Source organism: Hemicordylus capensis, chromosome 4 (genome assembly GCF_027244095.1).
Source record: "Hemicordylus capensis ecotype Gifberg chromosome 4, rHemCap1.1.pri, whole genome shotgun sequence".
Classification (NCBI taxonomy): Eukaryota; Metazoa; Chordata; class Lepidosauria; order Squamata; family Cordylidae; genus Hemicordylus; species Hemicordylus capensis.
Window position 1 is genome coordinate 8,456,628 of NC_069660.1, and position 13,760 is coordinate 8,470,387.

At 47.7% G+C, this 13,760-nt stretch overlaps 1 protein-coding gene across 10 annotated transcripts in view; it reads right to left on the minus strand.

Annotated features, from left to right (window-relative positions):
* Window positions 1-13,760, minus strand: part of UCKL1 (uridine-cytidine kinase 1 like 1) — a 77,720-nt gene that overhangs the window by 38,347 nt on the left and 25,613 nt on the right. The window contains exon 1 of one of the 10 annotated variants that reach the window (XM_053246972.1): window positions 10,633-10,772. The exons of 6 other annotated variants lie outside the window; for them this stretch is intronic. In XM_053246972.1, the coding sequence (XP_053102947.1) occupies window positions 10,633-10,757 (125 nt within the window). In that variant the 5' untranslated portion in view covers window positions 10,758-10,772. Of the gene's footprint in view, window positions 1-213; window positions 237-520; window positions 653-10,202; window positions 10,559-10,632; window positions 10,773-13,760 lie in introns of those variants that run through there. 3 more of the 10 variants (XM_053246973.1, XM_053246977.1, XM_053246976.1) reach the window with 3 other exon arrangements.

Consider the following 13,760-nt stretch of genomic DNA (forward strand, 5'->3'; position numbering starts at 1 on the left):
AGTGGTTAGAGTGTTAGACTAGGACTGAGGAGACCCGAGTTCAAATCCCCATTCAGCCATGATACTTGCTGGGTGACTCTGGGTCAGTCATGTAGCTCTCAACCTACCCCACCCCACAGGGTCGTTGTGAGGATGACCATAACCATGTACTCTGGGCTCCTGAGGAAGAGCGGGATATAAATGTAAAAATAAAAATAAATAAAATAAATTTACAATTTCATCAGTTAGCTGTAAAAAGTGGACCTTGGGTCACCAAGAGGAAAGGAAGATAGATTCAGGCCTTATTGGTCTAGCTGGGCAAAGATAACGGGGGGATCCAGGCCAACAGGCAACTCCTGTTTTGTCCAGCCTAAATTACCCCTGAGCAGTGCTTCTGAAATTTAGTGCTTAGTGACTCCTGAGTAATACTATTCAGTAAGTTGGTCTGGATGTCAGCCTTTGTTCCCCAGTCCCTACTCCCAACCAGGCCACAGCCGCGGGTGAGAGGCAGGGGATGATGCCCACAACACAGCTTGCCTACCTGCATGATTATTAGCATCGAGCCAGTTCAGACGATTGTCCACCGGCTCACGTATTGACGGCGGAGACCCAGCGACAATGCGCCTGCCCCGATGTCACTGAAGGACATCCTGACACGCTGCCAGGATATCCTTTAATCGCAAAAGGGGTGTTCAGCTGAATCGCCTCTCTACAAAACTCTGAGTGAGATTGAACATAAATGTGTGAACCTAGAGTCCTGCTCGTGAGAGCAGACAGGAGACGACAGTCCTATTCACACATTATGCTCAACACCCGTACAATGAGTGCATAACTGTACGTAGGTCACATTATGAATTCAGGCACAGCAGTAGCATGCATTTGATGGACTGGCACCAAGGTTCATTTTTAAAATGAACCCAGGTAGAGTTATTCACACACAAACATGTACGGGTGCACACACATCTGAACCCAGGTACAACATAATGTCAGAACAGGGCTTATGTGGAAAATGGGACCAGAAAAACCAGAAGTGGCAGAAGCCACAGTTATCACATCTCCTGGATGGCTAAAAACCACAGGCCTGTTCTCCAGACGGCAGCCTAGCAAGCCAACCCTTTTCCTTTGCCTGTTGCCGTGTAAAACTGGAGTCTGGCTGGCGACTCCAGCCGACATGAGACTGACTCTCTGTTGGTTTGGCTTCAGTAAAAATCATTAGCCATTGCCAATTAGGAGCAGCACAGGGGCATTAAAAACATGGGATGGGGGTGTAGCTCAGAGGCAGAGCCCCTGCTTTGAATACCGAAGGACGGAGGAGCAATCCCTGGCAGTTCTAGGTAGGGCTGGGAAGACTCTTGCCTAAAACTCTGCAGAGTCGCTACCAGTCAGAGCTAGATGACTTAGCAGAAGGCAGCTTCAGATCTGCATAGGGCAAGGCACAGCTATACACCACCAGTGGCATTCATTCAACCATACAGGTACTATTCAGGCCACAGCTCCGAAGCAGAGCATTGGCCTAGCATGAAGGCAGCCCCGGGTTCAATCCCCGGCACCTCCAGATAGGGCTGAGAAAGGTTCCTGCCTGGAGCTCTAGAGCAGGGCTGTCAAACTGCTGGCACACGGAGCTGCTCGGCAGTCAAGCTGCTGCTGCCATTTTCCACTGCCCTCCGCAATTCTCCCTTCCGTGCTGGTGGCGCTACTAACCCCCGTCACAGCGACAACTACTACAAATATTTATATATCGCTCTTCAACCCAAGTTCCCAAAGCAGTTTAAAGTAAAGTTGTGCTGTTGAGTCGGTGTCGACTCCTGGTACCCACAGAGCCCTGCGGTTGTCTTTGGTAGAATACAGGAGGCGTTTGCCATTGACTCCTCCCACGCAGTATGAGATGATGCCTCTCAGCATCTTCCTATATCGCTGCGGCCCGATATAGGCGTTTCCCAAAGCCTGGGAAACATACCAGCGGGGATTCGCACCAGCGACCTCTTGCTCCCTAGGCAAGTTACTTCCCCGCTGTGCCAGCCCCTGGTGGCGCAGTGGTAAAACTGCTGCCCTGTAACCAGAAGGTTACAAGTTCGATCCTGACCAGGGGCTCAAGGTTGACTCAGCCTTCCATCCTTCCGAGGTCGGTAAAATGAGTACCCAGAATGTTGGGGGCAATATGCTAAATCATTGTAAACCGCTTAGAGAGCTTTGGCTATAGAGCGGTATATAAATGTAAGTGCTATTGCTATTGCTATAAGGCAGTAAATACATAAGATGGCACCCTGTCCCCAAAGGGCTCACAATCTAAAAAGAAACATAAAAGTAGACACCAGCAAGAGCCACTGGAGGGATGCTGAGCTGGGGTTGGATAGGGCCAGTTGCTCTCCCCCTGCTCAATAAAGAGAATCACCACTTTAAAAAGGTGCCTCTGCTCAGTTAGTAGGGGAGGCTCTTTTTACTCTTTTTTACCCCCTCCCCCAATGCGTCTTCCCACCGTGGCACTCTTCACCCCTCTCGCCCCCGTGGCGGTGCTTCTTCTCCCTCCACCCCCATCACACTCTTGAAAACAGTCTGGAAGCCACGTGGAGGCGTATGTCTCGGACTGAGACTCCCAGCATCCGGTTTCTACTGCACCTGCCGTGCCGTCCCCCACCTTCAGCCAGCCAGGTAGGTCAGACTTCGATGGTTCATGGTGGCAGACTGCAGAATTTAGAAATCCACGGGCAGGGCTTGGCGTAATTTCAATCCCCAGTCTTAGTTAACTCACCAAACCAGCTGGCTTCACTTGGATCAAGGCTGCATCCAAGGAACAACCCAGAAGAGAGAGGGAGGAAGAATGGAAGTGAGTGAGAGAAAGAAAGTGGAAGAGGAAGACAGAAGGCACGAGGCAGGTGTGAGAGGGCGGCACAAGGCAAGTGAGGCCCCCTGGAGATGCACTGGGATCAACTCCAGTCTACCACATGATTTGAGTTTGACACTCCTGCCCCAGAGAGCTGCTGCCAGTCAGAGCAAACAACACTGCGCTAGTTGAACCAATGGCCCAACTCAGTAGGCAGCAGCTTCCTATGCTCCTATTTGGATGCATCTGCGGGGCCAGAGAAAGCTTCTGTTGTCGGAGCTCAGAGGCTGGCATTTTGAACCCTGCCCTCTGTTTTGGGAAAGAGGTGCTGGCAGCAGCTTAGACAATCTGTACTGCCATGGCCAGATGATAGTGATACCACCGAGCAGTGCAACAAGACCGCATGATTGGGAGAAAGATAGTTCGTTTTATACAGTGCAAGTACTCGGTGAAGGTCAGCGAAGCAACCTCTCTCTTATCAAGCTCAGTGCAACTGAGGGAACAGAGGAGATAAACCTCCTTGAACGGCTCATTTGAGGCTGGCAGAAATCCAGCACCGCTCCATGGCCTCAGGCCAGCAGGATAAATTGTGGGGAGTGGCACTGGCCCAAGGGACAAAATTTCATCAGATTATTTATAGCTGATCTTTCCAGGGACAGCCTCCCAGAGATCGCCTCCCACTTTGCTGATGCATTTAGGGCGACAGCAACCATGCAAAATGTCCTGTGAATGAAACATAACGGGGCCAGGTAAGGAGATCAAATTCCCTGTTCAGGATTTGGGGGCAAAGTCTATCCCCCATCAGGATTATGGGGTCAACATGTGGTCTCCAAAGCCAGAGTCCAGCCAAGAAAAACGGGTGGTGGGGAACGGAATTCTGCTTCTGAGCCTGGCCTCTTCAGAGCTGCCACCTCTTACAATGGCTCTGCTCTTGTGCTTTGACAGCAGCCACCTGGACATCTAGCAGGTGAAGATTATCTTATTTTGCATCTATGAAAAGAGAAGCAGCACCTCTTTAATTTAAACTGCAGAGCCAGTTTTTTTTTGTTTTTTTTAAGTGGCTCCTGTAGACCTTGTCTTCAATCCGATTTACCCTGGTCTGCAGATTCAAAAATTTACAGATTTAATTTCAAAATGCACAAAGAGCAATATGAGAGTGGGGGCTGTAATTAACTTCCACATTTGCATCTTGCAGCTCAGGTTCTGCAAAGCTTTCTATAACGACTTCTTGCAAAGTGCTTTTCTTCAATCTAGCAATCCCAGTTTGCCTTAATTGCCAACAACATTGCTGGGAAAATCTGTATGAGATTAGGATTTTATTTTATTTAGAATCTGCACTTATTTATTTATTTAAAATATTTCTATACCGCCCAAAACTTGCATCTCTGAGCAGTTTACATTTAAAACCATTTGAAACATTAAATCAATTAACAATTAAAACCATTTAAAAGATTTAGGGGGGGGGGAGGAAAAAAAACCATTTAAAAGATTTAAAACCCAGTATTAAAATACTGTTCCAGGCTCTCAAAGCTGGGATTTTCCACCTTAAGGGCCTGGGTGAAAGACAGGAGAGGCCTTGAAAAACTTCTGCTCAAAGTGGGAAAGGTAGATCTGTTTGGAGCATTATACATTTAAATGCATGCTTTAAATGAATACAACACATACATTTAAAGCATTCACTGATTGTAGCAAGCAGCTGGAACTACAACTTGAAATCCTAGGAAGCTGCACAGGCTACTGAGAGGGAGGTCAGTGCATCCACCAGTAACCTTTGCAAACCTGCTGGGCAGGCAGAACTTCAGCAGCAACAATAGGCACACGGCCAAGGGAGATTAAAAGGGATCATCTCGCCAGGCTAGCATCTGACAGCGTGCCAGGGCCCATCACCCACCCAAGCACAGAGAAAACGCAAGGGCTTCTTTCCTGTTATCTTTCTAGCCGAGATGTGGGCAGAAAAACCAGAGCACCAAGTAACAAGGCCCAAGTAACTTCGAGCTGCGGCCTCATTAGTGGGTGTCTTATGTGCAGACTTCCAAATAATTTCCACTTCTTAAAAGCTAGGGTTTCAGACAGGCACCAGAGGATGTTAGAGCTGGAAGGGACCTTGGAGGTCTTCTAGTCCACCCCGCCACTCAGAGCAGGAATCTGCCTCAGCATCTCTGACAGATGGCCAGCCAGGCAATGCTTGCAAAAACGCAAACCTCCAGCAAAGGAGAGCCCGCTTCTGCCCCTGCCCAAGATGGACTGTCCACCTCTCTTAAAGGAAAGGAAATGCTTCCCAACGTCTAGCCCAGGCCTGCTCAACGCAGGACGCTCCAGGGGTTTTTCAACTACAACTCCCATAATCCCTAGCCACAGTAGCCAATAGCCAGGGATTATGGGAATTGTAGGCCAACATCTGCTGGAGGGCCCTGGTAGCCTAAATCTGCTTCCTTGCCGTTTCAACCCACTGATCCTAGTTCTGCCCTCAGGCGCTACAGAGAACAAGTCCGCTCCTTCTAGGTGATAACCCTTCAGATATTTTATTTTATTTTATTTATTTGATTTCTATACCACCCTTCCAAAAATGGCTCAGGGCGGTTAACAGAGAGAAATAATATTTATTTATTTATTTGTTAAATTTATATGACGCCTTTCATTAAAACAACCCCAAGGCGGTTTACAGCAAAATTTAAAAAACAAGTCTGTAAAAAAGACACAATATTAAAACTAAAAATACAAAACATATCTGATTAAAAAATTTAAAACACAAGCAAACAAACCAATAAAATGGCTCCCTGTCCCCAAAAGGCTCACAATCTAAAAGAAACATAAGACAGACACCAGCAACAGTCACTGGAAGTACAGTGCTGGGGGTGGATAAGGCCAGTTGCTCTCCCCCTGCTAAATCAAGAGATATCTGAAACATGGCTCTCATCTCTCCCCCTCAGTCTTCTCCAGGAAGAGGAGCATACCCAGCTCCTTCCACTGTTTCTCACGGTGGAACATACCCAGTTTCCATAGGAGCCTGGAGAAGAGTGTTCCCTGTCACAGGGATTCCCAGGTGGTGTTGACTACAATCCCCATCACCCCCAGCCAAAGGCCACTGCAGCTGGGAACGATGGGAGTTGTAGTCAACATCATCTGGGAATCCCTGTGACAGGGAACACAGATGCAGAAGCTCCCATCCCATGCTCATACCCACAGGAGCATGGAAAAACTCCCACAGGAGCATGCCCAGCTCCTTCCATTGCTCCTCACAGGACTCTGCTTCCAGAACCCTCACCAGCTGGGTCTGCCTTCTTTCCCAGCCTTTTCGGAACCTGGATTCTTCAGCATGCAAAGCAGGCGCGGTACCCCCAAGCTCTGCATGTGTCTTATGCACCTGCAAACGGGGACAAGTCATGCTTGCTACCACAAGACCAGCTCTCCTCGGAAAGCTGGTCCTTCCCAACTTTGAGTCCCCAGATGTTGCTGAACTACAACTCCCATCATTGTACGACAACCCTGCCCTGATGGGGCTGCAGCAGTGGGAACTGAGCCTACAGTTTCCCACATGCAAAGCTGCACTCTGCTACTGGGCTTTGGCTCCTTCCTTTCCCACGGGAATGCCATTTAGTCCAATGCGGACAAAGGGGTTGCTCTTGGAGACACTGTTGGGGTGGCGAAACCCAGCAGCTTGGCCTTCACTGAGAGCTCCCTTATAGGACAGCAGGCAGCTGCAATGACCACATGCACAGAGGCCCACCAGGGACATAGGAAGCTGCCTTGTACTGAGTCAAACCATTGGTCCATCTTGTTCAGCGTTGTCCACACTGACTGGCAGCAGCTCTCCAAGATTTCAGGCAGGAGTCTTTCCCAGGCCTACCTGGAGATGCTGCCAGGGACTGAACCGGGGAACTTCTGCATGCCAAGCAGACTCTCCACCACTGAGCTATGATTCCATCCCCTAAGGAGAATATCTTACAGCAGCTGGTGTTTACATATAGTCGCCCATCCAAATACCAGCCACACCGAACCCTGCTTAGCAAAGAGCACACTGCATGCTTGCTACTGCAAGACCAGCTCTTCGCCCCCACCCTAAATGCACAGAGATCCATTCCAATCCTCCCTGCGTAACACAAATCTCCCCAGAATCTCACAAGTGCACCAGACCCTTCTGAGGAAAGCAACTCTGCATTCACCTGTTTTTCACCAACAAGAAAGAGAGCGAGAGAGATTGGGAGGAAGAACAAACCCCGAATTGGCAGGTTTCCCCAATTAGAGGCGCAGCAGCAGCAATTAAGAAGCACACTCGATTCCCAGGGCAATGCTGACGCGAGAAAGTGATGCCAGTGGCAGAAAAACATGACCAAGGCAGAGGCTGCCTGTTTGTGCACAAGGAGTTTGTTGTTCTAATATTCTAAGGAGCAGGGGAGATCAGATCTAAAATGGATTTTGGACTCCTTCTCAGCATCAATAGTTACAGTTCTTTAATACGGGCAGCCTTGATCACCCTTGTTTAATAAACGCTACATTAAACCGCAGAGTAGATGGAAATCACATGCATATCCCTGTACAGGCTCCTAACCAGGGCGAGTTCTTACATGCTCACCACATGTAGAAATGGTTGCCGAATAATGTATTCAGCATCCCAAGCATCCTTGCTTTCATTTGTTTTTAGGTGAACCAAGTTTCTAGTCCTTAAGATGGTGAGACAGGTATTATTTGCTGCACTTTCACAGAAGCCAGAGCGAGGGTCCAGGGATGGGGTTGGGGGTCACACTGCCCTGCAAAGCTACTTGCTCCTCCTCTGACTAGCTGAGACATCTGCAGCAGAGCAGGAGACTGGGAGAGAGCTTTGCAGATCGCCCTTGAGCGGATGGGAATCATATACAAAGTTGCCCTGAGCAATTAGAAAGAAGAGTAGGTTCCCTAGAGCGCAAACTGGATACAGGTGGGTTTCTTGTGGCACAGAATTTAGAGTGCACAGTATATAAATCCCGGCTCTTGGCCCATGTCTCTTGCCACCCTATCCTAGCCAGTGTCATCACTGAGCCTGGAAGTTCCCAGTGCAAATACAAATACGAGAAATATTTATATCCCGCTTTTCAACTAAAGTTCCCAAAGCGGTTTACACCAATATAAATAAATAAATCAGATGGCTCCTTGTCCCCAAAGGGCTCGCAGTCTAAAAAGGAAATATAAGATAAGACACCAGCAATAGCCACTGGAGGGATGCTGTGCTGGGGATGGATAGGGCCAGTTGCTCTCCCCTGCTAAATAAAGAAAATCGTCACTTTCAAAAGGTGCCTCTTTGCTCTGTTAGCAGGGGTCTTACCTCCACCTAAAACTTACCAGACAGTGTTAGACAAGCCATAATCCCTTAGCCTCTGCACCCTGTTTGCCTATTACACCCTTTTGGGGGCGAATAATATTATTGGCCTACCTTACACAGATTCTGAGATCACTTCACATATATTACATGATTTGTAGACTAGCATTGTGCTATAAAAATGAATGTTTTCAGTATGCCATAACAATGAATATTAGAGAATACAGGATGTGCCCTACTGGATTTGATTGCTCTACTTAGTCCAGCAGCCTGTTTCTAACAGCGCACCAACAGATGCTTCTGGGAAGCACAAAGAATAGCCTACTCTTGCTCCTCAGCAACATGCAGAGGTAGACTGCTTCTGAGCATGGAGTATCCATGTAGTCAGACTTATCTTCCTCCATGAAGTCGTCTAATCCCCTTTCAAAGCCATTTAAGCTAGTGGCCACAAAACATCTTGTGGCAGAGAGTTCCATGGATTAATGAGGCATTGTGTAAAGAGCTTTCTTCGTTTGTCTTGAACCTACTACAAATCGGTTTCATTGGGCGAGTCTGGATTCCAGTACTGCAAGAGGGCCAGAAAAATGTTCTATCATCTCAACCTTAGTAATCTTTCCCCCCAACAAAGATAAAAAGCCACAAATGTTTCAGCCTTTCCTCAGAGAAAGTCTCTAATCTCCTGATAGTTGATTACAGATTATTCCAATATTACGAGAGGAGAGGAAATTTCCCTTTATTTGCACTCTCCAAGCCATGCAAAATTTTATAAACCTCTGCTATGGGGTTCTCAAACATGGGTCCACAGATGATGTTATGGCGGGGGATGATAAGAGTTGTAGTCCAACATCATTTGGGGACTTAAGTTTGAGAACCGCTGCTCTAACAATTTAATATATTATTTCCGAACTTGCAGTCTTGACCATACCTAGACAGTTGTCACATTTACAAGTCCCAAACTGGTCCATTTTAAAAATTACTACTCCACAACTCAAGCTCCAGCTGTAATGCTGAAAATTCCAAAATCCAGGGTATACTAGCAAGGTTATAAATGTGGTTCCCAAACTCCTGGTACAATTGGAGGAAGGGATGGTCCCTGGGACCAAGGAAGGAATGTCATCTTCATAATGCCTATTTGCCCATTTCAAAAACCAGGGAGGAGGCAACGCACGCACCAAAGGAAAAGCAGAACGGGATCACACGGCTTTTCTACAGATTTAATCCAAAACAGCAGCGACAACCCTAATTCTATAGCTGCAGTCACTAATGCAGATAAGAACAGTCTTTCAACTCAGAAAATATACTGAAAGGGGGACGGAAGATCCACCTTTTAAAAGAACCACTTATAAATAGCTTAAAGGCCTGCTAAGGAGGAAGTTAGCTTTCAGACCATTTCCACTGATGCCAGCAGACGCTTTCCTCCTGCAATAAACAGCACCTTGTGGGAGGGGGGGCTGACCCCCCCTCCCCTGCATTGGGGTCTAATGTGGAACAGGGGCCCCCCAAATATGAGAGAGAGAGAGAGAGAGAGAGAGAGAGAGAGAGAGAGAGAGAGAGAGAAACAGCAATGTAAGCACACATTTAACAGCACCTGAAGTCTGACGCAATCAGCTGAAGGATGCACATTTTATTAAAAATATATTTCCCCATACTACGTGTATTTTGCTTCCTGGTTACCTTTACGTGGGTGGGGGCAGCAGAACAATGCACAACAGGACCAGCCCACATAAACTCAAGAGGTGGATGTTAGCGAGTAACACCAGAGCTGTCCTTACACCCTTACAGTTCCAAACTCCCACATACGGTAATTCCCCCCAATATCTGTACATCGCTCGTTCTGGGTTGTCACATCTCTGGCTTAATCAACGATCCACCTCTCTCGGCTCTTGCTTTGCAGACCCGCATCACACAGACACATCCCAAACTGTTCTTTATCTGTACACAAGAAGCATTTCACCTTGCACCCCAGCAAAGAAACAGATCCCCGCCTCCTTTTCTTCTGGTTTCTGGGTGGCTCTGGGTTTTAAGCCTTCTGTTCCGACAAGCCTCCACGCGCATTAATTAGCGCTCAAAAAAGCAGGGAGGAAAAAGCCAAGTGGCCACGGCACTCACCTGCCTTCAGCTCCAAGGGCCCAGCAGCCAGAGATCCTGACCCCCAAATATAAAGGGGATCTGCTCATCTCCCTCTAGACACAGAAGGGGCCAAGAGTGGAGTTGGGAGAAAGGAGGTGTTTGCACTCTGGGGCGCTTTTACTTGTGTGTGCATGTAGAAACGCTTTCGCCTTGGTCTCTCAGCTCAGCCTCAGAGCATTCACTCGGAGATAAACTACAGGGATTTGCCCCATTATGCAATAGGAAACAAGGGCCTTTCTCCTCCAAATAAAGAAGGAAAACAGGGGTGCCTCAAGGAAACCCCGATAACGGTCCAGTAAGAGTCTGGTAACGGAGAGAGAAGGAGGGGGGGAAGGAAAGCTGGCCACAGAATGCGAGAGAAGCCAACACGCATAAGAGGATAGCTTAACCTAGAGATTATGTTCATTACCTGATATTAATAGCACGGACTTTGCAAAGAGAGGCGCAGTCACGGAACAGCCCCGAGCAGCCCCTCTGCTCCAGAGATACCAAAACACGACTGGCCAAAAGGCCTCCTTCAGCTGCTTCTGACATTCAGAGGAGGTCCCAGGCCTGATGGAGGTGTTGGGCGAGTGGCTGAGAGCAGGGGCGTAGCAAGGTTGGAGTGGGCTCAGAGACAAGATTTTTAAATGCCCCCCCCTCACTGAAGCTCAGTTCATGAAGTAAAGAAATCTTAAATGAGGCTGAATCGTGGTAACAAAAAGCAGAGTAAAATTTATATATAAAACACCTATGTGCAACAATAGAACATCTTCCTGGATTTTTTTTTTTTTAAGGTTTTGTAAATTGTGGATGATGCAAGTCATTTAATGGTACTAGAGAAAGACTTGCTCTTCTGGTAGCTCCAGGTCTTAACACTCACATCACTTTTGGAGGATGAAGGAAGCCCGGGTGGGTGCGCGGCTGGGGGAGTCAGTCATGTGACTTGCCTCTGGGGGGCCCCCCCAAGGCAGTGGGCCCCCAGACAACTGCCTCCCCTTGACCTGTTATAGTTACGCTCCTGGCTGAGAGGCACCAACAGACCACTGCTTCACCTAGCCCGGGGCTGTCTGCTCCTCAACCCAGAGGTCTTTTTAACTGGAGAGACACTGAGATTTCTGTCTGCAAAACAAGGGGAACATAGGAAGCTGCCTTCTACTGAGTCAGACCCTTGGTCCATCCAGCTCAGTATTGCCTTCACAGACTGGCAGCAGCTTCTCCAAGGTTGCAGGCAGGAATCTCTCTTGGCCCTAACTTGGAGATGCTGCCTTCTACTGAGTCAGACCCTTGGTCCATCCAGCTCAGTATTGCCTTCACAGACTGGCAGCAGCTTCTCCAAGGTTGCAGGCAGGAATCTCTCTTGGCCCCCTAACTTGGAGATGCTGCCAGGGAGGGAACTTAGAACCTTCTGCTCTTCCTAGAGTGGCTCCATCCCCTGAGGGGAATCTCTTACAGTGCTCACACTTCTAGTCTCCCATTCAAATGCAAACCAGGTGGACCCTGCTTAGCAAAGGGGGAAATGCATGCTTGCTACCACAAGACCAGCTCTCCTCCCACAGACCAGTTTGCCTCCCATGCTGGATGTTGTCCTGGGGCTTGCCATCCTGTGAAAGCCAGCCTAGGAGGACTCTGCACCATCAAGGCAACAGAGAATACGTTCTCCCTGGTTGCCACCCTGTGGCCTGCACCCACAAGGACTCTTGACCAGCCTGCATTCTCAGCAAAGTGGACTGGATGCTTGCCCTCAAGGATATGTAACATCTCAAGTTGTGAATCCAGTCATTAGATACAGTCCTCAGTGGACCCAGAGCAGGGTGGCCGTGACACTCTACAGGCAGAGATAAAGAGCATGTGATGTTTACAGAGCTGAAGGATGACAAACTGTTAAGTATGGAGTTTAAGAGGAGAGCTGGTCTTGTGGGTAGCAAGCATGATTTGTCCCCTTAGCTAAGCAGGGTCTGCCCAGGTTGCATATGAATGGGAGACTAGAAGTGTGAGCACTGGAAGAGATTCCCCTCAGGGGGTGGAACCGCTTTGAAAAGAACATCTAGGCTCCAAGTTCCCTCCCTGGCAGCATCTCCAAGATAGGACAAGATTTTTTTTATTGAACCAACAAACTACCAAAGCATACAGTACGTTGCCAAAGCACAATTATATACAAAGTGGTTGTTTGTACATCATATATCTACAAAGATTTACACACAAGGATTTGGAAACCAACAGGGTTATAAAGTATATGCAGGCAGTACTGTAACTCGGGGATGGGGGATTACAAGGCATATCGGGGGGGGGGGGGGTTTACGTCCAACGTCCATTTCCATAATTTGTCCCATTGCTGTTTAGAAGAGATACACTTGTCTTTTTGCACATAAGCATACAAACTTTTCCAGAAGAGAGTTACTGTCTCATCCACGTGAACCTCTTGGTCACATCTTCCCTCCCTATTCCTATGCAGGAGCATTGCATAAATGACATACAGGTTTACTAATCTGATTACGAGAAGGGGAACGTTCCAATTCCCTAGTATGAGGGCACCGTTCCATCCCATTTCCTTGAAGGTTTCTTTCTGGGACTTCGAAAAGAGGTTCTATCGCTCAAACCCGAGGTCAGTTCTTCCCAAGTCTGTTCTTCCAAATCAGGCCACTCTAGCAGCTTGCTTACTCCCTGCCATACTCTTTTGGCTACCACACACTCTTTTAAGATATATTAGTGGGTTTCCCTGAATGTCTTGCCTAGCTCACTAGCTTTCTGTTTGCAGGTGATTTTAGGACACTCTTGCTGGTCCTCTGGGAGCCAAGGCTTAGCCGCATTAAGCGGTAGTACTTGGTGGTATAAACGCCACCTCGTTTCCCATAAATGGAAAGGGACCTTTTTCTCCTTAAAAAGAGCAATAGGGTGATCGGGTTGCAACAAGTACTGTGAAGTGCTTAGAGGGGGCTGAGAGAGATTCCTGCCTGCAACCTTGGAGAAGCTGCTGCCAGTCTGTGTAGGCAATACAGAGCTAGATAGGCCAATGATCTGACTCAGTATATGGCAGCTTCCTATGTTCCTACGCAACATTCCAGGGAGACAGGTTGATTTTGACTCTTTGCCTGAAGCTTCTCCCTGGAAGAGGAAACTCAAAACCCCAAATCTATGTCAGTAATACAAGAGTGGGTTTAAAAACAAAACAAAATTAAACAAAACCCACATGTGCAAAAAGCAAAAAGACATAGGAGTCCTTTTTAGACATTTTAGACTATGCATGCAAAAAGAAGTGTACATGCTTTTGTGTGAATGACTGCACATGCGTTTATTTTAAAACTGAACCTGGCTACAGGCCCCCTCAAATGCAAGGTCCGGACCGGAAATGTACTACTGAATGTGCATGGAACGTATTGCATAAGTAACTGTAGTCCTGTTCAGACATTATGCTGTACATGCATTCAGGTGTGTGTACATCTGCATTTTCTTTTGTATGAATGATTGTACAGGTGTTCATTCTAAGTGAACCTGGGTGCAGGCCACTTGAATTCAACGCACAGACAGGAAGGGCATTGCTGCACCTGTGTTTAACAA